At 36.2% G+C, this 27,573-nt stretch overlaps 2 protein-coding genes across 8 annotated transcripts; one reads left to right on the plus strand and one right to left on the minus strand.

Annotated features, from left to right (window-relative positions):
- LOC125655148 (translation initiation factor IF-2-like) lies at positions 1-26,647 on the plus strand. 7 transcript variants are annotated; one of them, XM_056142989.1, is made up of 6 exons: positions 32-158; positions 20,506-20,604; positions 21,636-21,746; positions 23,402-23,617; positions 24,110-24,204; positions 24,253-26,647. In XM_056142989.1, exons 2-6 carry the CDS (start codon positions 20,532-20,534, stop codon positions 24,295-24,297), a joined length of 540 nt encoding a protein of 179 aa, XP_055998964.1. In that variant the 5' UTR covers positions 32-158; positions 20,506-20,531; the 3' UTR covers positions 24,298-26,647. The 7 variants fall into 7 exon arrangements, with proteins under 7 accessions (XP_055998958.1, XP_055998959.1, XP_055998964.1 ...); XM_056142985.1 differs by having other exon boundaries at positions 24,110-26,647; XM_056142988.1 differs by lacking the exon at positions 32-158 and adding an exon at positions 1,692-2,416 and having other exon boundaries at positions 24,110-26,647.
- On the minus strand, positions 24,446-26,605 carry LOC130047615 (uncharacterized). The gene has a single exon (XM_056142972.1). The coding sequence runs from the start codon at positions 26,603-26,605 to the stop codon at positions 24,842-24,844; it is 1,764 nt and encodes a 587-aa protein (XP_055998947.1). The 3' UTR covers positions 24,446-24,841.
- Positions 26,648-27,573: the final 926 nt, after the last annotated feature.

Consider the following 27,573-nt stretch of genomic DNA (forward strand, 5'->3'; position numbering starts at 1 on the left):
AGAGTTATCGTTCCCGCTACGCTCCACTAGCGTAATGCGCCCTCTGGTGAGAGATTGATAGTCTCCAAGCCTTCAGATCAGGTGACACCAAACACGACATGCCGTTCAACACACAGAGAAGTGCAATGAGACCTTACTAAAGAAGTGTACTGCTACAGGTAACGTTATGATTAATTACTGGAAGAATAACTCGTCATCTAAATGTACTTTTTATCCATGAATCTGATTATTTAGAAATAATATGCAAATTATGTTAAAACGAAAGTGGGAATCTGCTGACCAGCTTTATCTTCAGGGGGTGTGTAGACCTACAATGGCGTGTATCGTCGACTGCCCTATTTCGGTGACTGACCAGAATCGGTGACCTTTTGTTAACAATCAACACGAGGACCCCAAAAATAAGCCCATTTACTTATTACTTTTTCAAGCAAACCTTCAAATTGATATAAAGTATACCAAAAGTTTGTAACTGTTAAGACTGATTCTATGTAACTATCAAAATTCAGTGGCCACGGTATGTCACAGATTTTTATGAAACTTTGTGTGTAACAATATTATGATAGATATAAAACAAAAAGGACATGCAAAGGTTTGACTTAGCAACGGTTGCCATGGAAACCGATCCTCTCACAACAGCTGGACAAGATATGCACATGTATGTTATATTTTGAATAATCAAAAATTAAACGCTATTGTTTATAAAAACAACAATTGTAAAAATTATTTTGAGCTAGGTTCTAGCTTTTAGAAATTTTTTTGTATTTATTTAATCCTTGGAAACAATAGAAATAATTATTTTTATGATGTATAAGGGTTTGATATATGTAATTTTTAGAGAGGGATAAAATATATTTGCCCAGTCATTTGGTGTAAACTCACATGCTAGTAAAATGTATTGAATCTTACTTTAAGAGTCTTTGTTATGGACATCCTTTGATGGCAGTTGAGTATGCTGTATGTATTTTCCAAATTATCTAAATTCATCAATGAAATCCAACAAAAAATCACTTTTTGGCAAAGTGCCAAATTATAATACATTGGTACAGCGGTCAGTAACACACTCTTTACTATAGGTGGATATAGATATCATAAATAAGGAGGGAATTTTATGGGGAATCGAGATTTATGGAGAAAATTAGTTGTCTTTTTCAATTTTTTACATACCACAAGGACAAAACATGGGCAAAACGGGCTGAATTTTGCAGTTCAATTAGCCCTCATAGACTGCTGTCGGTTTCCATGGCAACGGATGGTAGAAATTCGGTGGTGGGGTTGAAATTATGTAAGATGGTGCAAGTAAAGTTAATACTGTGAAAATCAAAGAAATCTGTGACATTGAGTGGCCAGACCCTATCTGATTTCTTTGATTTTTACATAGAATTGATCTTAAAACGTATATACAGGAGGAATGTGCAACTAAACGACAATGAATAAAATAACATGGTGTAGAATTCTAGACTTTTGGTATACTTTATATCAATTCAAGTTTGTTCAAATCATGGGCTCCGGGGCTTGGATGGGGCCACAATAGGGGATCAAAGTTTTACATACAAATATATAGGAAAAATCTTCTCAAGAACCACTGAGCCAGAAAAGCTGATTTTCACATGAAAACTTTCTGACATAGTGCAGATTCAAGTTTGTTCAAATCATGGCCCCGGGGGGGGGGGGGGGGGGGGGTAGGATGGGACCACAAGGGGGATCAAAGTTTTACATACAAATATATAGTTAAAATCTTTTTCTCAATAACCACTGAGTCAGAAAAGCTGATATTTACAAGAAAACTTTCTGACATAGTGCAGATTCAAGTTTGTTCAAATCATGGACCCCGGGGTGTAGGATGGGGCCACAAGTAGGGGGGGGGGGGGTGTCAAAGTTATACATACAAATATATAGGAAAAATCTTCTTCTCAAGAACCATAATCTCAGCGAGATTCGTCGAGGCTGGATATTTGGACTGACGCCTCTTCCGAATCTCAGACCAGTGTCACATAAAGTGATTCGGGAAATCTTGCCTGAACTTCGGCCGCTTGTTGCGATTAAAATGGGTTAAATTGAATTTCTTGTCCGCTTCAACTTTTCGCCTTAGACATCTTATTAACTCCCTATCACAATGAAACATGCATTTCTTACCTTTACAAGGTGTAAATCCCACAGTAATTCAAGTTGGCTATTTTCGAAGTCATTTCAAACGGCCACCATTTCATATTTTACCTTCTCAACACTGGAGAGTTCCGATATACTACTTCATGACAATTTGTACTATGATTGAAAATGCAGAACTTACTGGTTGACAATTACTTTGTACAAAGTATTTAAGCATAAAAATTAAAAGCAATAAAAAGAAAACTGTGTAACATTTAATCAATCTATTTGAAGGCGTCCTAAACTATCGGAACTCTTCAGTGTTGAGAAGGTAAAATATGAAATGGTGGCCGTTTGCAATGGCTTCGAAAATAGCCAACATAATTTTCAGGCGGTATGGTAAAAGAACAAAGTGAGCGATTATATTTTTTTCTTTCTTAAACTTTTGTATTCTAAAAAAAAAAAAAAAAAGCTTTTGTATTCTAAAACCATGAAAAATATATTCAAAATCACCTGAACATGTAAAATAAACAATATTCTATTATTTTTAAAAGGGACATTTATAGCTTTGAAAGTGATGGTATTTTTTTTTTAACTCAAAATTTCTCATTGGCATAGGAATATATAAAAATGACTACCCGGTAATAAAAACATTTGTTTTGCACAAAAACAAGAGAAACCCTAACAAGACTTTGTTAGATAACCGCTTTTGGTGTAACGAAATGTATATGGAAGAATAATTGGCTTACAAGACATTTTTTATTCAATTATCAAAAATTATGTACATAATTCATGTGCCTGCTTTGGGGATAAAAAGTGTTTGAAATAATCAAATCGTGCTGTTATTGCTGAAATATATATTGAGCAATTTTTATGGAATTAAAGTTTTTGTGACAAAATGACAGCCAATGCCCCTTTGAATACACATATTGATAATTCAGTACATGCAAATTTACAGGCGGTGTTTCTGTAAGACATTTTGTTTATACCCCAAATGTGATAATATATTGCTTAGTTTACGTGTTCAAAGCACTGTGTATAGAAGTTCATTATTTGATGAAGAAATGAATAACAAAATTCAGTGAATGCATTTAAAATTGTATTTGTACATGTACATACATGTGTAATTGCTATTTCAAGACTAAATATGCTGTCATTTGCCTAGTTCCGGATCACATTTTCATTAACGATTGCTGGCGGTTCAACGAAGATCATTTAGGTTTCAATCTTCTTGTGAGAAGATCAGAAGATTCTCAAATGAAAAATCATTTGAATTATCTGAACATTGCTGTATATGTCACAGGTCTTTACATTTTCCAATCCCAAGTTCATATGTTCATTCTGCATCACACCGCCAGTTCCGAATCACGGAGATGTTTGAAACGACTGCATGCCGATTCGAACATTGACTGATCCGATCCTACATTCAATCGGTCTCATACTTTAAATCAGTATGTCTGTATATTTATTCCATTTAAGATATACCTAGTTTTTGTAGAAATAAAAACAAAAGCAGATACTAGTTTAATATGAACAATATTCAAAGCTTCACATTTAGACATAGCCAAAATGCGGCATTCAAAACTCTCTTCATTAGCATTCATAATTATCTTTCTCTGAGGCTGTTCATGATATGATATTATATCTACACGGAATAAAAATTTCTCGCCATTTTCTTGCGGATTTGGCAGGGTGGGAAAATTGGAATGGAAAAAAAAAGTTCTAAAATTAAATATGCTAAAGTTGAATAAACTACGGTATACATTTTAAATATTACTTTCAAGAAGTAAATCTAGACACAATGCGTACTATATTAACAATCTCAATTTTCTAATTAAAAAAAAAAGTTTGTTGAGATTATAAAAAATGTGTGCTTTTTATATCTAACGTAGAGTGTCACCAATATGAACTGAAATATTGCTCAAAGTTTAAAACTAAGTTCAATATTACGCATGTGACACGACTGATCCGAAATTGGTTCAGCAGATTGTGTTTCTTTGGTAAGACATCTTGACTACAATAATACACTTAATAAAGAAATTAATTGATGCTATTGCTGAAAAATGTCTCAATTAAATGCATTAATGTTTTTGCAAGAAACGTGGTTATACTTTAGCTACAGTCTTTTCCCCACAACACGATTTTTCCTACGCGTGAAAATTACTAAGATGTCAAAGTCATTTTTAGCTCACCTGAAGCGAAGGTTCAAGTGAGCTATTCTGATCACATTTTGTCCGGCGTCCGTCTGTCTGTCCGTCTGTCTGTAAACTTTTCACATTTTCAACTTCTTCTCCAGAACCACTGGGCCAATTTCAACCTAACTAGGCCAAAAGCATCCTTGGGTGAAGGGCTTTCAAGTTTGTTCAAATGAAGGGCCATGTCCCTTTCAAAGGAGAGATAATCACAAAAATGCAAAAATAGGGTGGGGTCATTTAAAAATCTTCTTCTCAAGAACCACTGGGCCAGAAGAGCTGAAATTTACCTGAAAGCTTCCTGACATATTGCAGATTCAAGTTTGTTCAAATCATGGCCCCCGGTAGTAGGATGGGGCCACAAGGGGGAATCAAAGTTTTACATACAAATATATAGGAAAAAACTTTAAAAATCTTCTTCTCAAGAACCACTAAGCCAGAAAAGCTGAGATTTACATGAAAGCTTCGACCTGACATAATGCAGATTCAAGTTTGTTCAAATCATGGGCCCCTGGGGTTGGATGGGGCCACAATAGGGGATCAAAGTTTTACATACAAATATATAGGAAAAATCTTTAAAAATCTTCTTCTCAAGAACCACTGAGCCAGAAAAGCTGATTTTTACATGAAAACTTTCTGACATAGTACAGATTCAAGTTTGTTCAAATCATGGCCCCCGGGGGTAGGATGGGGCCCCAAGGGGTGGATCAAAGTTTTACACACAAATATATAGGGAAAAACTTTAAAAATCTTCTTCTCAAGAACCACTAAGCCAGAAAAGCTGAGATTTACATGAAAGCTTCCTGACATAATGCAGATTCAAGTTTGTTCAAATCATGGCCCCTGGGGGTTGGATGGGGCTACAAAAGGGGATCAAAGTTTTACATACAAATATATAGGAAAAATCTTTTTCTCAATAACCACTGAGTCAGAAAAGCTGATATTTACAAGAAAACTTTCTGACATAGTGCAGATTCAAGTTTGTTCAAATCATGGCCCCCGGGGGTAGGATGGGTCCACAAGTGGGGGGGGGGGTGTCAAAGTTTTACATACAAATATATAGGAAAAATCTTTAAAAATCTTCTTCTCAAGAACCACTGAGCCAGAAAAGCTGATTTTTACATGAAAACTTTCTGACATAGTGCAGATTCAAGTTTGTTCAAATCATGGCCCCCGGGGATAGGATGGGGCCCCAAGGGGGGATCAAAGTTTTACACACAAATATATAGGGAAAAGCTTTTAAAATCTTCTTCTCAAGAACCACTAAGCCAGAAAAGCTGAGATTTACATGAAAGCTTCCTGACATAATACAGATTCAAGTTTGTTCAAATCATGGCCCCAGGGGGTTGGATGGGGCCACAATAGGGGATCAAAGTTTTACATACAAATATATAGGAAAAATCTTTTTCTCAATAACCACTGAGTCAGAAAAGCTGATATTTACAAGAAAACTTTCTGACATAGTGCAGATTCAAGTTTGTTCAAATCATGGCCCCCGGGGGGTAGGATGGGGCCACAAGTGGGGGGGGGGGGGGGCGGTGTCAAAGTTTTACATACAAATATATAGGAAAAATCTTCTTCTCAAGAACCACTGAGCCAGAAAAGCTGATTTTTACATGAAAACTTTCTGACATATTGCAGATTCAAGTTTGTTCAAATCATGGCCCCCAGGGATAGGATGGGGCCCCAAGGGGGGATCAAAGTTTTGCACACAAATATATAGGGAAAAACTTTAAAAATCTTCTTCTCAAGAACCACTAAGCCAGAAAAGCTGAGATTTACATGAAAGCTTCCTGACATAATGCAGATTCAAATTTATTCAAATCATGGGCTCCGGGGCTTGGATGGGGCCACAATAGGGGATCAAAGTTTTACATACAAATATATAGGAAAAATCTTCTTCTCAAGAACCACTGAGCCAGAAAAGCTGATTTTTTCATGAAAACTTTTTGACATAGTGCAGATTCAAGTTTGTTCAAATCATGGCCCCTGGGGGTAGGATGAGGCCACAAGGGGGATCAAAGTTTTACATACAAATATATAGTTAAAATCTTTTTCTCAATAACCACTGAGTCAGAAAAGCTGATATTTACAAGAAAACTTTCTGACATAGTGAAGATTCAAGATTGTTCAAATCATGGCCCCCGGGGGTTAGAATGGGGCCACAATTGGGGGGGGGGTCAAAGTTTTAATATTAAATATAGGAAAAAGCTTTAAAAATCTTCTTCTCAAGAACCATTGGGCCAAAGAAGTTGACATTTACATGAAAGCTTTCTGACATAGTGTAGATTCAAGTTTGCAAAGGGTAGTTTGGGCCATAATAGGGACTAAGGTTTTACATGCAAATATATATGGAAAGTCTTCAGATATGGGCCAAAGTGACTCAGGTGAGCGATGTGGCCCATGGGCCTCTTGTTTTTTCTGGTTCAACACATTTATTCAATTCTTTTAGTCAGGATTTTTACAACTGCCCCTACATCCCAACCTGACAAGCGGGTATGGGGACTCAATGCTATTTACACAAACACTAAGATGTCGAAGGCATACTAGAAAACCTGGCCTGGCCCCATTGGCAGGCCTGGCCTCAAAATTGACCTGGCCCCAATTTTGGCCTCTAATTATGCTCCATAACAAATTTTGGCCTGGTCTCAAATTTGGCCTCTAAAAAATTTTGGCCTCAACCAAAAAAAAAAAAAAATTTAAATTCAAAATTTCTGTTGAATTCATTGAATAATAAAATTAGTTTTAGTTTTTCAAAGTCATAGCAGATAAATGATATGTTTCTGTTGCTTTGTATATGTGCATTTTAAAATAATCAGACCTGTCAATTAAAATTTCACATCAATTATACACTACTTCCTCATATTTTAATAATGTTCTTCGTGTAGATGTTACACGACTTATTTTTCCTCAGCAGCACCAACTGTTGACAAGATCTGCCATTTTAATGAAAGCACTAAATACCCGATAGATTTAAAATCTCAAATACCTTAAAATTGATCAAAACATCAATAAATCAATCAGATTGGTAGTAATTCATGTTTATTCTAATGTACATATATCATTTTATTTCTACAACTTTTAAAAACTAAAACCAATAATAAATCAATGAAATCAATCACAATTCTGGGGGGAAAATCAATATGCCAATTGTTTCATTAGTTGTGCAATCTGTTTTGGTGTGTACTAGTACATACAGATATGAAGGGAAAGAAAATGATTTAATCAATAAACTGATCAATAGATATTCAATAAAATCAATCAGATTGGTGGTAGTTCATGATTATTTTAAAGTGCACATTTACAAAACAACAGAAACATATCATTTATCTGCTATGACTTTGAAAAACTAAAACCAATAATAAATCAATGAATTCAATCAAAATTTTGAATTAAGTTTTTTTTTTTGGTTGAAGCCAAAAAAAATTTTAGAGTCCAAATTTGAGGCAAGACCAACTTTTGAGGCCAGGCCAAAATTTAGGATGGAGCATATTTGAAGGCCAAAATTGGGGCCAGGCCAATTTTGAGGCCAGACCAGGCCAATGGGGCCAGGCCAGGTTTTATAGTATTTTTAAAAAAAAAAAATTAAAATAGAATTAATTTTTTTTTGGTTGAGGCCAAAAAAAAATTTTAGAGGCCAAATTTGAAGCCAGGCCAAAATTTGGGATGAAGCATAATTAGAGACCAAAATTGGGGCCAGGCCAATTTTGAGGCCAGGCTAGTCCAGGTTTTATAGTATGCTTTAACTTTTCTGTTAAAAATTTTTTTAAAGATACATGTATATCACTCTCTACAGAAAGAGTCACAAACCATTTGGAATTCACTTCATTTTATTAGGTCATCTGATTAAACTCAGGTGACCTATTGCCATCAGTCGGCGTGCATTGTACCTCATACGTTAACAATTTTACATTTTTAACTTCTTGAAAACTACAAGGTGAATCATTGATTACCATTTTTGGTTTGAAGCATTTATAGGATAGGAGGAATATAAATTGTGAAATCTATGATAAAACCTCCCTTTGGGCCTCATGAGCGGGGCAAAATATGCAAAAAAATCAAATTTTCAAAACTCTTCTCTATTCCCACACATGTGGGAGAAAAACTAAATGTATGGTTATGATGTCCATGAAACCCTCTATTAAATTTGTGAAATTCATGGCCCTTGGGTGAGGTGTTCAGGTCCTAGTACGGGCCAATATGACCCTATAGAGAAAATGCATAAAATCTTTGAAAACCTTCTCTACTAGCTGCCACATGTATTTGAGAAAAACTAAATGTATTTATAACTATGAGGTCCATGCAGTTCTCTACCTGAATTGTAAAATTCATGGCTTCTGGGTCAGAGATTCAAGCTCTAGGGCAGGCCCAATATGGGCCTATAGTGAAAATATATGAAAATTTATATTTTTTCTTTTCTACTTTCCCAGTGACATGCAAGATAAATATATGGCTATGATAACCACAATGCCCTCTTCTTAAATAGTGCAATTCAAGGGTCAGGTAGTGGTTTTTTTTTTGGGGGGGGGGGGGGGTAGTGTCAAAATGATTTATTTGTTTCAGACTTCCATTTTTCCTTCTGTAAATTAATAGGTATTGTGTGCATATTTTGAAAGATCATAAACATGTAACCAGATGATGATGTACGGGGATGTTTGTTTTGTTTTTCTCAATTAAAGGTCATTATACCTTTGCTTGGTTTATTGTTGTTTTGACAATTCTATATGTGAAGAGATGCGGAAAATTGAAACTCTTACTTTGTAATTGCTCTGTAAGCAACTGTTGTAATTATAACCTCACATGCAGTGATACCGTAGATTGAAATTACTACTTCATTAAGAAATTGTCCGCGAAGGTCGTATTTTACAACCTCTGTACCTGTATTTTTAGCACAAGGATGGACAGTTCTATTGTCTGTTTAAGCAAGAACATTGGAATTTTTTTTTTTTACTTCTAAGTGTCATAGGTGGACAGAGTCAATTGGAATTGTTTGTCCTTGGAAAATAATATGAATACTCATGTATTTTGTGCTTTGAGAGAGAAGAAAAACAGAAGCAGAAAGAGTTAGAGAGTTGTTGGTAAAATCTGTACTTGTAATAAAAGTTGGAAAATTAACTTGGATTTGTCTTCTAAAGACAAAAAGGGTTACACATGTGCGCAAATTGAGACACGTAAATATAAATATGAGCCCCCCTGTATATGATACTCGGGTGATCGTTAAGGCTCATGGGCCTCTTGTTTGTTTTATTTTCACCTGATGTATCTTCAAGGCAATTATAAATTGTTTTTATCTCATTTCAGTAAATTTATTTCTCCATTTGCTTTAGACCAAACACGATAGACAGTGAACAGCTTTACAAGTCACTGGGATCTTTGATACCATTATCATTTATGACAGATGAAGATGGCTGCACACTGATGAAAGTTCTTATGGATGAACCAGAGCTTGTCACTACAATAAATACTGGGTATAAAAAACTCCGCAATGTTACCTGTCTGAGTGAAGAAGAATTCTGGACAAGTGCAGAAGTCAGTGATATGAAATGCTTTAATGTTCAAGGTACAGTTACCAATACAATCAAAACAAAATCAGGGGAATGGCCAGCTGATATAGCAGTGACAAGTGATGGGGATCTAGTGTACTCTAGTGGGACTGTGAATAAAGTGAAGAGTGGACAGACAGAGGAGGTGATCAGACTACAGGACTGGATACCTACCAATCTCTGTGTCACCTCCTCTGGTGATATCCTGGTTACCATATACAGTGATGATACAACACAATCCAAAGTTGTCCGTTACTCAGGTTCCACAGAGAAACAAACAATCCAGTATGATGATGAGGGAAAGCCTCTATATTCAGGAAATAGTAAAATTAAATACATCAGTGAGAACAGAAACCTGGATATCTGTGTGGCTGACTGTGGAGCTGGTGCAGTAGTGGTGGTCAATCACGCAGGAAAACTCCGATTTAGATACACTGGTCACTCTTCTACTACCAAAAACAATGCATTCAGTGTCCATGGAATCACAACAGACATTCAGAGTCAGATCCTGACAGCAGACTTTAATAACAACTGTATCCACATCCTGGACCAGAATGGACAGTTCCTCCGCTATATAGATAACTGTGATCTGAGGAATCCATTCGGTTTATGTGTGGACAAAAGTGACAACTTGTTTGTTGCTGAGTATTCTAGTGGAAATGTGAAAAAAATCAAATATTTACAATGAATACTATTGTTTATAGCCAAGTTAGAGACTTCAAAGTATCGAGGTAAATGGTTAAAACTTATTTCATCTGTCAGGATGGGTGAAGAATGATACAGAGATTGCGAAATTTCAAATGTCGACACTCCACCCCAGACTTCACTTCCTGTCCCATCTCTATAAAAGTTATCTGGATGTCAAATTAATTCTGTAATGGATGTCAAACTTCTAAAGCACAACAAATAACAAACCCTATTGATAACAGATCTAAGTTATTGATATGTATTATAAAATCTCACAATGAAGTTGTATGATGGCATCGTCTTATCAAACCTATATGGTGGACATTTTTTTAATCCTTTAATTTTGTTTTTAGAAAATGTTGTGTTTTTTCATGTAAACCTGTTCACTTTTTAGCTCCCCTGAGCTCAAATGAGCTTTTCTGGTCGCTTGTTGTCCGTCATCTGTCCATCTGTAAACTTTTTGCATTTTTGACTTCTTCTCCAGAACCACTTGGCCAATTATAATCAAACTTGGCCAAAAGCATCCTTAGGTAAAGGGCTTTCAATTTTGTTCAATTGAAGAGCCATGCCCGCTTCAAAGGGGAGATATTCACAAAAGTGCAAAAAATAGGGTGGGTTCATGAAGAAATCTTCTCAAGAACCACTGGGCCAGAAATGCTTAAATTTTCATGAAAGCTTTCTGACATAGTGCAAATTCAAGTTTGTTAAAATCATGGCCCCCGGGGGTAAGATGAGGCGACAATAGGGGGTCAAAGTTTTACATACAAATATATAGGGAAAATCATTAAAGAATCACTGGGCCAGGAATGTGGAAATTTACATGACAACTTCCTGACATAGTGCAGATTCAAGTTTGTTAAACTCATGACCCCTAGTGTTCGGATCGGGCCACAATAGGGGATCAAAGTTTTACATAACTAATAAATAGAAAAATTATTTTAAAAACTTTTCCTTAAGAACCATTGGGCTAAAGAAGTTTGCATTTGCACAAAAGCTTCCTGACATAGTGCAGATTGAAGTTTGTAAAAATCATGGTCCCCGGGGGTAGGTGGGGCCACAATAGGGACAAAAGTTTTACATGAGAATATATATGGAAATCTTTAGATATGGGCCAGAGTGACTCGGGTGAGCAATGTTGCCTATGGGCCTCTTGTTTCAAATTCTTAGCATTGGTCAGATTTGGAACCTCATATAACAAAACATTGTTGTAACAGAACATGTAAATTATCTACAAATAGAGATATTGAAGACGAATATCACTTTATATTTATTTGTCCTTTGTATGAAAAACTAAGAAAATTATATTTTGATAAATATTATTATGAAAACCTGTCAGTGTATAAATTATTACAACTGTACTCAAATACAAATAAAAGTGTTATGTGTAATTTGGGGACATTTTTATATAAAGCTTGTAAACTGAAATCAGCGACCACAACATAGAGAGGTTTATCCTCAAAACATATCAATAATCATGTCCTTTATATTTGAGACACATGCTCTATTTTGTGCTTACAATTTTTTATTATACCTTATTGATGTCTCTTTCATGTATGTTATTATTGTAATATGTTATTTGCCACCTATAAGCAGTGCTGCTTTTGGAAATGAATAATACAATACAATAAAAAAAACAACAACATTATCTTGGCTTCGAGTAATTTACCTTAACACCTGAAGTCAATATGTTTATTACAAAAACTTGTCATGGCATGAGGATTATTCCTATTTAATTTGGGGTCAATAGGTCAAGCAAAGTGGACTGTTGAAATTAAAGAACAGTTTCCAGGTCATAAGTAACTGCCCTTTTTCACCTGGAGTTGGTAAATTTCATACATTGAAAAATTTGCAAACAGATGAGGATAATCTTGACAATCTTGCAGTTAAGATACCCAGTTTTGGTAGGTTTTTTTTGTCACTCCTTCCATATCATTATGCCCCTTTTCGAAGAATATTGCTTTGCACCATTATGTCGGTTGGTCAGTAGACCACATGTTGTCCGCTCAATATCTTGAGAACCATTCACTTCATCGTAATAATATTTCATATTTGGGTTGGTTACGAGTAAGTAGAAGAGGACCCCTATTGAATTGATTTTCAGGTCAAGGGTCAATCTATTCTGGACATGGGAAGATGCTGTCCGATCAATATCTTGAGAAACCTTTCCTTTACAGACTTGGTACACTGATACAGTGTGAGGAGTAGATGACCCCTATTGATTTTGAGGTCAAGGGTCAAACTGGACATAGGAATATACTAACCACTCAATGTTTAGAGAACCCTTTGCTTGACCGAGATCAAACTTGGTACACTGGTACATCTTAAAAAGAAGATGACCCCTATTGATTTTGAGGTCAAGAGTCAAACTGGACATATTAATATACTAACTATCCAATGTTAAGAGAACCCTTTACTTGACCGACATCAAGCTTGGTACATCTTAAAAAGATGACCCCTATTGATTTTGAGGTCAAAGGCCAGACTGGACATAGTGATATACTGTCCACTCATTATTTTGAGAACCCTTTGCTTGACAGAATCAAACTTAGTACACTGGTACATCTTCAGGAGTAGATGACCCCCTATTGATTTTGAGGTCACATGGTCAATCCACTCTGGACATAGGAAGATAGGTGACCGCTATTGATTTGGGGGTTAAAGGTTAAGGGTCAAACTGGACATAGGAAGATACTGTCTGTTTAATATTGGTTTTTAGGTGAAAAGTCAGTCCACTCTGGACATAGGAATATAATGTCCATTCAATATCTTGAGAACCCTTTGCTTGACAGACATCAAACTTGGGATACTGGTACATCTTAAGGAGTAGATGACCCCTATTGATTTTGAGGTCACATGGTTAAAGATCAAGGGTGACACTGGAAATAGGGATATACTGTCCATTCAATATATTGAGAACTTGACCAATTTACATCTACCAAAATTATGAAATTCGTGGCCCCTGGGTCAGGGGTTCAGGCCCTAGGGAGGGGTTAATATGACCATGCATATAGTGATAATGTATTAAAAAATTTCTTCTCTACTCCCATATACGATGTTTGAGAAAAACTAATGCATGATTATGATGTTCATGACTCTCTCTACCAAAATTGTGAAATTCATGGGTCAAGGGTTCAGTCCCTTGGGCAGGGCCTGTTACGGCACCTTCGGTCGCCTCGGCACATCGCCCGGCGATAATCAAGATGCATGCGGTACGTTTAGTTGCCGACGACCAAACGTGCCTCGTGTATCGTTGCCTGGTGACTGAATGTGCCGTGAGGGTGGACACGATGGTCGTCAATTTAATCCCAGTTTATGATTTAATCAGCATCATAATGCTCATTCAATCCAATTTAATTTTAATGTACATCATATAAGTACTACTCAGCAAGGTATTTAAATGGAAAAGGAAAAGCCAAATATTGCTGATATCAATTTTTTCATCCATGTTTTTAAAGGAAGTCAGCCACTATGACGATATAGAGTACGACCTTAATGTACATCATATAAGTACAAGTACAAATGTACTTAGACAGATTAGGATACTCTTTGTTATCAGTAACATTTACCATACACGTACATGTATGTACATGTATGTACTTAGTATATATCATACAGTCGAAAACAATATGGGGAAATCGTAAAACGAATGTAAAGTCAGTCCAAGTACACACGGTGAGTTGGCACAATAGAACATTTTAGAAAATAATTCTTTTGGGTTTGGAAATTGACAAGAAACCCTGTTTCTATGCACAAAAATAGGTGATGATTTCATTGGTAAAACTCAGGAGCTTCCGGGGGTTCACCGCTAGACCCCTACCAGGGTTTTGCCCTTCACCCATTGGGGGCTGCATGGCGGCCCTAAGACCCATTGCTATATTTTGCGTACACTTCATTTTATTTTTTGGCTACGCGCCTGGTTTCTAAAAATCTGTCAGTGCCTATAAATGTTTATATATTAATACTTCTTTATATAATTAAATAATGCATTACAAAAATACATTGTATATAATTATATGGTATGTAGAACCCTTAATTAAAAATCTTTGGTTTAAACTATATTTATTAAATGAAGCATTGCATGAAAAATACAAACAGATGCAAAATGAACAGAATTCGGAAACAAGTGCTAGCACTTATAGAAATCCGTCTCCTATTTTACATTAATAAATCAGAATCGTGTTATGGTTATGGCATAAACATATATAATATGCGATTTGACATTTACATGTGCATACAAAATAATGATAAAACAATGATGATAAATCTTTGTGAATGGGTTTGATGTCGAGATACTTTTAGAGGTATTCACTTTAAAAGAAATAAAGTTCATTTTTGAGAATGCCTAACGGTATGAACACGGTGGCATATTCCGTCATAAATTCACACCCGTTCAAATGAAGTCACTATATTTATCAAGATTCATACGCACATTGTTCACTCCTGAATCGCACTCACGAGGAATTAGCCACCATTACAACTTGTACATGTAAGGATATCAAAGGCGAAATCATTGGGCATGTAAGTTCTATTATACTACTGTGTGCCTCCATAACAAACTCGGCTTTTCCTGCCAAATTTTGGTTTACGTTTCGTTCATACCTCATCTATCACCACGCACTTCCGAAATACATGTAAGAATGGATGCCCTTACCAAACTGCAAAGTTTGTTGCAAATGTTCCGCAAGTTTGCGACAAACAAATCAGTATGCCAGAGCTGTTTGCCAGAAGTGTGCAGCTAATGCCGCTAGCAGTACGCACTATGTGACTAGTGGCACAGTGTGCCAGAAGTGTACCGCAACTTTTTTCTTAAAATTTTAGAATTTAGATAGCCATGCCCTAACTGTGACACCCCTAAACACCCACCCCACCCCCCAACACCCAAACTACCTGTTTCCGAATTCATCAATTATGAATTACGCCCTTTTCTAAAGAATGGTAGAAATTGAATGAGGGGAGTTTAAATTGCACATGCGATTTAAAATGATAATGATTATGACAAAGTCAAAAAATGTAGCAAGCAATCAACTGAGATAGCACATCTACACTGCTAAGTTAATTAGTTGTTATTTTTGGATTTCTGTGTATTATGTGGATTATAAATCACGGTTCGTTTGACACAATCACTGCGATCATTAAAAAGCCATTATTATTTGCAATCTTCAATTAATGAAAGGCTTACAGTAGTATGATTTGTTTTGTACATATGGGGAGGGGGGGGGGGGGTCTAAATGAGCTAACAAATCCTTACAACTCTCGTGTCTTAATTACGAATAGAAATTTGTACATTTTAAGTTATCAAAATCGTGATTTTAGTCCATACTGTTTGTGATGCATACAATCTAATTAAAATTAGATGTTTGATCCGCTCGCGTACTCGCATACATTGGTCACAAAAGGTTCTTCCGTCTTCGCAATGATTGGTCGATATTTTTACATAAATTTGACCTCTGACGTGACCCTCCATGGGATGTTGTTAGATGTTATGTATGCGAGTACGCGAGCGGATCAAACATCTAATTTTAATTAGATTGTGATGCATAGTAAGAATTATTGACGTCTTGTCCACTACAGTTTAGTTTTTATACATTCTCAATTTAGTTTTTATACATTCTCAATTTAGTTTAAATATTCTCATGCATATTCAGAGCTCGTTAAATGAAATTCTTTTAGCATTTAAAGAAAGAAAATGATCGTATAATTACGTTTATAATATATGTTTTAACTGCATGTCTATATATGACAAAGTGCTTCTCATATCAACGCAATTAAAAATGATGTGAACGTTTTTGGACCAGGTTGATTAAAAATTTCCCGTAATAGACGAGGGACCTACGAAAGCCTATTAGGGTCAAACTATGGGGAAAAATAAATAGAAAGGCGTTATAACGCGAAAAAAGGCGTAATAACGCAAAGCGAAAAGGTGTTATAGATAACGCGGAAAAGACGTAATAACGCAACGTGAAAAGTCGTTATAACGCGAAAAAGGCGTAATAACGCAACGTGAAAAGGTGTTATAACGCGAAAAAAGGCGTAATAACGAAAAGTGAAAAGGCGTTATAATGCGAAAAAGGCGTAATAACGCAAAGTGAAAAGGCATTATAACGCGAAAAAGGCGTAATAACGCAACGTGAAAAGGTGTTATAACGCGAAAAAGGCGTAATAACGCAAAGTGAAAAGGCGTTACAACGCGAAAAAAGGCGTAATAACGAAAAGTGAAAAGGTGTTATAACGCGAAAAAGGCGTAATAACGCAAAGTGAAAAGGCATTATAACGCGAAAAAGGCGTAATAACGCAAAGTGAAAAGGGTTATAACGCGGAAAAGGCGTAATAACGCAATGTGAAAAGGCGTTATAACGCGAAAAAAGGTGTAATAACCCAAAGTGAAAAGGGTTATAACACGAAAAAAGGGTGTAATAAAGCAAAGTGAAAAGGCGTTATAACGCGAAAAATCGTAATAACGCAATGTGAAAAGGCGTTATAACGCGAAAAAAGGCGTAATAACGCAATGTGAATAGGCGTTATAACGCGAAAAAAGGCGTAATAAACCAAAGTAAAAAGGCCTTATAACGCGAACAAAAGGCGTAATAAAGGACAGTGAAAAGGCCTTATAACGCGAAAAAGGCGTAATAACACAAATGAAAAGGCGTTATAACGCGAAAAAAGGCGTAATAACGCAAAGTGAAAATGCGTTATGACACGTAAAAAGCACTATTACGCGATTTGAAAGTCAAGCTTATCTGTAAATAGACGAATCATTCTATAGACCTTTTCTATCTTTAGTTGAATATGGAGGAAGACAGTTTCAAATCTTTACTAAGGAAGATAGATGATTCAGCTGCCCAGAAGATGGATGAAGAAAAGATTTACTACGTAGCTGAAATCAGTGCATGCCTGTAACATGGTATACTCACATAAAAACAATTTCAAAGAGGAATGTAGAAAAATTTGGCGTCTGCGTAATTATCTATGTTATCTATGTTAATTATAAACTTGACAAATCTATGACAATCCAGTTCTTAAAATTGAGTTTGATAGTAATAATTTCAGTCTAAATGTACTGTACAAATATTTTACAGATAAAGAATTAGAGATCCAATCCTCAAGAGCCTAAACTGATTAAAAAATACTGATTAAAAAATTTCGGCAGATATACATTATGATAACGATTAAATTATAAACTGGTATTACATAATGCTGTTACTTTTTAGGCACAAATTATATTTTAACGGATATATAAATATAAAACTGCGTACTTGTGTATTGGCAGCTACGAGCCTGACTATAAACCCCAAACGGGTGAAAAAAATAATGATGGAAGATTACACTTAGCTGCAATAATGTAGCCCTATCCAAAAAAAAAAATCAGAGAGGGCTACATTATTGCAGCTAATGTCCCCCCAACAAAAAAAACAACATCATGTAATGAAGTTGGAAAATATGCATTTATAAGGCAAAGTTGAACTGTAGTTTTCAGTTTGAATTCTTTAAAATTGTTTTCGTCTTTATGCATCACCCTAAATAAATTTAATTGATTTGTGTCTGATCTGTAATAGTTAAACCAATGAGTCAATCAAATTTAATAACTATGCTAAATTGACTCTTCTGAAAATTTGGGTTCAGGTGAGATATTTCTTCTCTTGAACATCGGAAGGAAGTTTTTTCAGTGAACTTCAGAACTAGATCTGGCCCCAAAATAATGAATGGTACCAATCTGCCCAAAAATGTGTATATATTCTCATTCATAGGAAGAGTGTACATGTATGTTCATAAAAACCTAATTAAGTTCTAATTGTATATACATGTGTACAATAAGTTTTCTTCTGTAAAATTAAAAGGAGAAGGGAGGTGGACATCGACTCCCATATATATACACTTTGAACTAAACCCATGTCCAGAATGAAACAAGCACACATAAACAAAAAATAAATAAGTAAAATAATAATAACCCCCCCCCCCCCGCAAAAAACAAACAAACTCAAAGTGACTTAAATATTATACCAAGGTGTATATATAATATAGGAGTAATGTCGGCTTTTAGAAAGGCGTAATGACGTAATTTGTTGGCGTAATTACGCCTTTTTAGCTTTATAGCGTCTTTCAATCTGCGTTCTTCACGCCCCCTTTTGCGTTATAACGAGAGAGAGAGAGAGAGAGAGAGACAGAGACAGAGAGACAGAGAGACAGAGAGAGAGCTTGAGAGCTTGAGCTTGTATCAAAAAACTTTTATCGACTATGCCTAGCTAACGAACCAAACGAGAAACTGCTATTTATTTTATGAACTGGTGTCCATTTTCCTCGCGGAATGCACGAACTGTCAAATTATCCCCTGATTTATCCTTAACTTTATAATGACAGTATTCATAACGTGTAATTAGAAATGAGTTTATATAAATAAGACAGATAATTAGTGCTGTTGATAAAGGTATCATTAAGAGAGAGCTGGATTGGAATTCACAGGGAGCTTGGTAAGTCACAGTAGATGTTTTAAAATTGGAGTTAAAAAAAAATATGGTGGGGTGGGTGGGGATGGAGAATGGGTCACACTTACTGTAGAAATTACCGCATTAAAAGTCCACTGCTTACTGAAAGTTGATTGCATACTAAACGTGTCTTCGTACATTTGTAAACTGTAACGTTCAATTATTCTCGTGTGTAATTTTTTAATACTGACAATGTGTCAGGGTATGGGTGTACAGATTGTTCAAAGGGGAAGTGGACGAGCACACGAACATTTCTTTATTCTGTTTATTTCTCATTAAAAATGAAGCCTACAATGTAATAACTTCTAGCGAATTTATGTGTATTGAAGACATGCGTGACATCTCTGACTTTTTGTCTAAAATTATTTTTTCATCTCCTCGATATGAAAACTTCTTGTATGATTTCCAAAATAAGTTTAAATTTCATAGTGTAGTAATATTACTATTATATGTATATTGACCTGAGTAGTTCATGGGTTAGATCACCTTACTATTGTCTTTCTGACGTATTTTTATATTACAATAAATATGAACAACTTTTAAGTTTTTAACTTTTATGACAACTTAATTAAGTAGACAGAAAGACACTACTAATGCGAGGGACCCGGACCCGGACGGACCCGATTGTTCCGAAGATCATGTTCTCTTTCTTTGCTACGGTAGCGTTCATTAAATAATACATAGGAGCTGATTTTACCGTTTTACTTGGAACAACAAGGAACTATGAAAATATGCTAACTCTGATACACACGTGGTAATTTTCTTTGTAGGAAAGAGATACCATGCAAGTGAATTGCACGTGAAATGTCACGAAAAATTATATATTATTAAGAACGTCACTCATGTCCTTAACGTAACCCAACATATCATTATTATTTTTTCGGAGGGAGGGGGGGGGGTTGTGGTCATTAAAATTTGACATATTTGCAAGTAGGTATAAAATGGCTCCAAAACTAAATGTTTGTGCTGTCAAAAAACATATCATTGATAGATTTTATATAGAAAAATCTATGTTGCTAAAAAGCTGTAAATATACTGAATATGAGAAATACTGGCAGAATATATGTGATTTGCTTTAATTATGTACAGTTAACAAATAACAATTGCTTCATCTGAAATGATTGAGAGTGATCAGTAGACCAGGCAAAATTCTTCCCCTTACTCCCCTTATCTCTCTCTCTCTCTCTCTCTCTCTCTCTCTCTCTCTCTCTCTCTCTCTCTGTCTCTCCTTCTCTCTCCCCATCTTTTCGAAATTAAATACCTTTCACATTATACATGTACATATGCACTCCTAAATATACACATATATGTTTGTACTTGCTTGAAATATGTATATACTATATTATCATATATTGTTAATATGTAAATGTTTATTTATTGTGAAAGCAAAAAAATAAATGAATTACAAAAAAAAAAAAAAAAAAAAAAAAAAAAATTGACACTCTGTCAGTGAACACTCTGTATTGACAGCATAGTTTGACCTAAATATCAATTTTAAAGAAACGTCTTTGTTTTCAGAACAGAGCTCGGTACAAGAAACAAACATGTGGAGGTTAATGCTGGTGTGTCTGTTCGTGTGTCACATTGTCAACAGTCAAAAGTCCTCCCCGACTGCAGGTAAGTACGATTTCTCTCTCTCTCTCTCTCTCTCTCTCTCTCTCTCTCTCTCTCTCTCTCTCTCTCTCTCCATATATATATATATATATATATATATATATATATATATATATATATATATATATATATATATATATATATATATATATATTCAATAAATTCTTTTTTCTTGGTATCGGGGTAGAATAAAGTCAAAAAATAAAATTTTAAAAAAGTATTGGATTTTATTTTTTGACTTTATATATATATATGTGTGTGTGTGTGTGTGTGTGTGTGTGTGTGTGTGTGTGTGTGTGCTGAATGCTGCTATCTGTTGCACCTCTATACATGTAGAACAAACCAGTTTTATACCGTGGCAGAATTCGTTATAATCGAATTACATAAACGTATAGCTTCCCAGTTTACTTGCGGAAGGTAGGTGGTCTCTTCCCAGGTATCCGGGTTCTCTCTTTCACCAATAAAAACTGGGCGCCACCAGATAACTGGAAAATTGTTGAGTGTGACGAAAACAGTAAAATTCAATCATAAACGTAATTGCGAATTACGCTTATAGCGAATTTTCATAAATCGTACGCAGAAAGTTTTACTATATATATATTAACATAGTTTTTTGTCGCATTTGTACACATGTTACTGTATAATATAAAAGTTTATTATACTATTTGTACACATGTTACTGTATAATATAAAAGTTTATTATACTATTTGTACACATGTTACTGTATAATATAAAAGTTTATTATACTATTTGTACACATGTTACTGTATAATATAAAAGTTTATTATACTATTTGTACACATGTCACTGTATAATATAAAAGTTTATTATACTATTTGTACACATGTTACTGTATAATATAAAAGTTTATTATACTATTTGTACATTGTTACTGTATAATATAAAAGTTTATTATACTATTGAAACAACAAACAACTACCCCGTCTCTGTATAGGAAGTGATCACGAGTAACAGGAAATGGGAAAATGATTGTTTTTTTATGAAATCGTCCTTAATCACATGTATTTTTCAGGGGCTGGTGAAGCTGCAGAACCCCCCGAGGCACCTGAACCCCCCGAGGTAACAGCCCCACCGAAGCCGGCCAAGGGAAGTAATCCAGGAACGAATTCAGCAGCAGGCTCTGGTATGTTAGGTTGATTTGATTTGAACATACAAATATACAAAAAGGGATTGGTTACAAGTTCTAGCAACTCAGAAAACCTCTCCCAATATGTAAGGCTATTCCTCACATTTGACTTAGATGCTCTCAATTTACCTCCCCTTGCTGACAATTTACCCCCCCCCCCCTTGCTGACAAGGTTAATACATGTACATACGTACTCACTGGGGTTTACATTAATTAGCGTGCATTCTGATATTTGGTAAAAAAAAAAAAAAGTACTGGCGTTACTGGATTATTGATATTTATCGAGAGAGACTGAAATAGGGACGACAGTCGTTTAACTATAGCCATTAAGGAGGAATATCACTCCATAGAAAGGTATGGTGGAAAGTGGGGGATGTGTACAATATCTTAAAATTGAAAACTTTTAAATTTACCTTATTTAGTTAAAAATGCAGTTTTAGTAAAAAAAAAATAAATAAATAAAAAAAAAAAGTAATGTAAACAATAAAAATTAAAACCCCTTGTAGACTCTACTCCACAATCTACAGATTATCAGTGGACAGCTTACTTACCGATCTACCCAGCTAGGCGATTAGAATTAAATGGAGCATGTACACGTATTGCTGATATCATTATTTTCATTCAAGTTTAAAAAGGAAGTCAGCCATTATGACGATGTAGTTTCCCTCCTTTATAACAAGTTCAATCAACCGTGCCGGAAGTACACGATTTGATCTAGTCCAATGATATTCAATACCATTGTTCTGTTGTTTTACGCCCCATTCGAGAATTTTTCACCCATGTAGAGCCTTCACCAGCTGTAGGTGAAGTGCCACGAACTTTGACCTACATACATGCTACAGTAACGGTTCTTAATCGTGTCAATGCCTACCATGATACCTCTGTTTTTAAGGTATCCGATCCATAAAAGTCAATATCTGTACATGTAGCACTAATACTTTCGTGAAAACAAAAAGCCTAATTTTGAGAGAGAGAGAGAGAGAGAGAGAGAGAGAGAGAGAGAGAGAGAGAGTAGTATTAGTACATGTAGTTGATGCACAGATCTATTTATAGTGAAATGTAGTGAGACGTTTATAGTGAATTAGATTTTTTGGTCAGAGTTATCTCCCCTTGTAGAACACATCAAATATTTTCATAATTTGTATGGCGACCTTTATTTTTCTTTGTATATTTTGAAAGACCATGGTAATAGGAATCTTTTCACCATGAGCTTTCTTTGGAAATTATATTCTAATTGACTTTATGTCAGAAATATGTTTTTCTCAGGGATTAACTGCATTTTCTGTAACAGATTTTTTTTTTTATATTATGTCAATTTTGAAAATTATTTCGGTGAATCACTGTGTATGTTCATTTTTATATAAAATTTTGCATTTCAAATCAAATAATTCTTGAAACAAATTGGGGGGGGGGGGGGGGTATGGATCGAATACCTTAAGGTTTTCATCGAAAGACCCTCATGAGTTTTACTTCCAAAGTCGGGCACTTGTTGAAAGAATAGTCACAACCTATAAACAAACGTCTCAGGATTAATTGCTCAAGATTAACACCACACAGACAGACAGGTAACGACGGACACATCGCAACCAATTAGCACTCATTTGAGCCTTGGTCATTTTGTTAAAAAAGTATGTTTTTGGAAATTTTCGTAGTCAAAGCATCTCCCACTGGCGAACCCGCCGAGCCACCGGAACCGACGGACCCACCCGAGATCACAGTCAAACCTGTCGTTCCCGCAGCTAACTCTGCTGGAAGTACGAAGACGACAAAAACAACCAACGCTGGTCCCTCTGCTGGAGGCGTGGTCACGACTACTTCCAAACCCGGCCCAACTCAAGGGGCGGTCAACCAAGCACCCAATAATGGCAGTATGTATGATGCTTATTAGTATTTTCATATTCTTTTGCAGTGTACAGTTAGTCAACCAAAGTTGTCTCGTGTTGAAGACTAGTATTTTATGTACTGATAAAACTACTGGGATTCTGATCAACAAAGGTACTCCTAATGGACGTCCATTCACTTTGAGTAATACGTGTGGTTGTCGCGGTGTTGTTTTCTACGCTTTAGCTATATAATCCCAGTGTATAATAGCCAGCGAAGGTCCTTTGCTTCGGTACACAACATCGGTGGGAGAAATAATGACTTAGGCTATTTTGCAGTCATTTGCAAGTACATGTATACAAGTTTTTTTTTATATTTACATATCAAATATTTACGGTAGGCCTATAACATTTCATGCACTAGTACTAGAAGAGTTTTGAAGATCTGTAGACCTTTTTTTTGTTACTAATTAACGAGTTTGGAGGACAATATTAATGATTCTGTATGTGTAACAGTGCATTTGACCTATTTCTTCTCAGAAACATCGCCAACAACGGAACCACCCGAGCCTACTGAAGCCCCGGAGCCTGGAGCCGGCGCGGAGGCAGGAACCGGGGGCGCTGAAGCAGCAGAGGCCGGGGGTGCGGAAGCAGCAGAGGCCGGGGGTGCGGAAGCAGCAGAGGCCGGGGGTGCGGAAGCAGGTGGTGGAGGGGCAGGGACCGCGTAAACAATGGAATTAAAACAAGAAGCTCTGATAGAGTAGAACAGAACTCGGAATGCCGAGAATGGAATGCAGTCGATATCTATTTGCATAATTCCTTAACTGATTGAAGATCATATTAACTTTGAGAAAATAGTAAAATAATACTAAACCGTAGTTTTGGAAGACTTATATTTACTGACATTTCTAATATTTACATACATGAACAAGTCAGGGATGTGACTAAATTCCTCAGAAATGAGAGGAAAACTTGTCAAAAAGGGAGGAAAACACCTCACCCTACCTGGAAAAATATCATTTTGTGCCACTTTAGATCAAATCCAGAGTGTTTCATTTTTTCGAAAATTGAGTAAATCAGAGGATTTCCTCTGAAAAGAGGAAAAATCACACCCCTGACAAGTACCATTGATAAATCTAGCCACAGCAATGACACTCATACCAAGTGATTTTGAAGTATGTCATCGCAAATCTCCCAAGTGGGAGACGAATAAAGCATAGTCATTTGTGTTTCTGCCATTGTTATGTTACAGAAATATCCGACACACTTCTCTCATTCATTCAAATATTGAATGACTTTAATTTTCCCTGTATCAACCTCCCCAATCCAGAGCTTATCAGAGGAGTCCACATCAATTCCGTAAATTCCCGAGACATCGCAATTGTCGACGTAACACAGAAAGTGTCGGTCACTGCTGATCACGTGGACACAGTCATTGTCGCCGTCGGCGATTAGGATGTGACCTTGACTGTCCGTGGCGATGCTGCACGGAAAAAAAGTTTCAAATTTCCGTTGCGAAAGGACATTGTTGTAGATGAACTTGAATTTTCCCTCTTGACTCACGACAACAACGGAGTTGATCCCGTGGTCAGACACACATACATCGTTATTGATGACGTTTTCGGCAATGAAGGTTGCGTATCTGAACAAGCTTTCTCCCCTCTCATCATATTGAATGACCATTCTCAGTTTTGGTTCTACTGTTTGTAGAGTCGCAAGTTCTTGATTTTCTTCTATCTGCCTTTGAATAGCATACTTCATGACTTTGCTATGTCCTTCTAATTCGTTGTACAAGCTAACTAAAATCCCACCTTCTGACGTTACACAAATACCTTGAGGTCTCCACATTTCGTACCGTAGAAGCGCCCTCTGGTTTTTGTTCTGAACCATCTTTACAGTGCGCTCTATGTTGTCGCAGTAGAGGAGTTCCTTGTCTTGGCTAACGGCTAGATCGTGAGGGACGTATCCCGAACCTGTGTGTACGATTTCAAGCACATTCCCTTCTCCGTCAATACGTACAATGTCCGATTTGTTTCCACTTACCCAAACACCATTCTTGTCGTGACAAGCAATGCGTTGGACTTGTTCGAAACTGGTGTCGATGATGGCAGATAAACTGGGCATCAGTAAGAAATCTTTTCCCTCTTTCACTGCCTTATCCGCCTTCTTCTCCTTGTCAGCCTCCACGTTTACAGATTTCTCTTTAAAGCTACCTTTCAGTGAAGTCTCTAACGTCCCGAATAGATTGCACATCTCTTCCGTTGTGATTTTAACTCGCCTAAAATCAGGGACAGGGACAGGCATTTCGGACTTCACGGTTTTGAATTTTCCCATGTCAACATTATAAGAGATTGCTTCTGTAACATCGTTTGATTGCAGAAGTCGCCTGTTTTCCTTGATCAAGTCTTGAATGTCGGTCAGCAGACTGGAGAGTTCCGACACGCGATTTTTCAATGTTGACACTGATTCTTTCTCCATTTTCTCAGCCTCGTCTTCAAACCGTTTGGTTACGACATCCACCATTCGATGTATGTCCTGTCCATGTTTCTTAATGGCTGATTTTAGCAGTTGATATTCAGGTTCTAGAGTGGACAGGCGAGATTCCGTGTTAGAAATCATATTTTGGTACTGAGGAACACATATTTTTTCTAAATTGTATACATCTTGATGAATTGTATCCAATTTGGACTTGAAAATTTCCATCAAATCTGCAATATCGTGGAACTTGTGCACAGTCGTAATGCATTTCGAACACACTACCGAGTCACATGTTAGACATTTCAGCTCGCATTTTGCGTTCAGATGAAACTGACACGTAGGAAGTATTGGATCCGACTTCCGTCCGATAAAAGTGACAATTTCGTGAGTCGTTTGGATTTTTGACACGTGTTTTGAGACACACTGTCCACATAATCTGACGTCACATCTGTTGCATTGCAGTTCGACGGAGTTAGAACAGAGATCACATTTGATAACATCCTGCGCAGCTTTAAGGTCAAGACTTGCTATGTCTCGTGTCGCAGAAGCTATAGCCATGGCTCGATCTCAAACGGCATGAATTAGGCTTACATCTGAAATGTTTGAACGAAATGTGAAAACACGGTATGACGCTAAAATTTGCCTCAATCTGAGTTTTGAAAATAAAATAGAATAAAATTAAAAAAAAAAAAAAAATATTAAACGTTCTTCAATGCATCTAAGGATCATTTTCATCAATCTACCATATGTCATATGCTTGTATTAATTTAAACAATTGGTATGGGTTTTTTTCTCTTCATTAAAATTTGATGCGTATTACATAACATCGAATCACTTCTCTGAACACGCAAGATGCAAGAAAAAAAAAACTACTTTTTGCAGAGCAAATAAAGTGCCTGTATAGCCCCAGGGTCATGGAGAATTTACATATTACGTTGATTCAAATGCGTCTGTTTGACTGAGGTAGAATATACAATGTAAGAAAATTATTCTGCGCCTTCATACTGCGTAACGAAAAGTTCTCAGCGATCTCTTTCGATCAAAATATTGCATTTGAAATGTATTAAATTAAAAAACATAAATACTTACTATTCTAAAGAGGTAATTGCGCACGACGAGCTGACCTCTCTAACAATCTCTGTCCGTTATACCACAAAGGCTTTGTGTAGACAGGACGTGACTTCCTGATTGATGGAGGGCTTGTTATTCATTGTTTCGTCACTTCCTATAGAACGATACTTTCATATCTTGTTAAGGTGTTGTAGCTCCCCTCCTTAAAAACGTGCCCGGGTTAGAATCCTTCCCCGTGAGGAAAAAGCATCCCAGTACTGAAGTTATTTCCTCAATGATCAAAATCAGTATTGAGTTTCCCCCTCGGCGGGGGAAAAAACCCGCCCTGTGATTATATTCCCCCGCTTGTGCCCGGATTGTTTCTACCAAAATATGTCCTTATTAACACAAAGTTTCACGCAATTCTGTTGAGCGGTCTCAGAGGAGTTGCGTTGACAAGAAAGGGACTGACGGGT

This window comes from Ostrea edulis, chromosome 7, assembly GCF_947568905.1.
Source record: "Ostrea edulis chromosome 7, xbOstEdul1.1, whole genome shotgun sequence".
Taxonomy (NCBI): Eukaryota; Metazoa; Mollusca; class Bivalvia; order Ostreida; family Ostreidae; genus Ostrea; species Ostrea edulis.

What these genes read in the sequence shown, in the direction of transcription:
- LOC130047615 (XM_056142972.1), bottom strand. Translation starts at nt 26,605, where the DNA reads ATGGCTATAGCTTCTGCGACACGAGACATAGCAAGTCTTGACCTTAAA.
- LOC125655148 (XM_056142983.1), top strand. Translation starts at nt 9,669, where the DNA reads ATGACAGATGAAGATGGCTGCACACTGATGAAAGTTCTTATGGATGAA.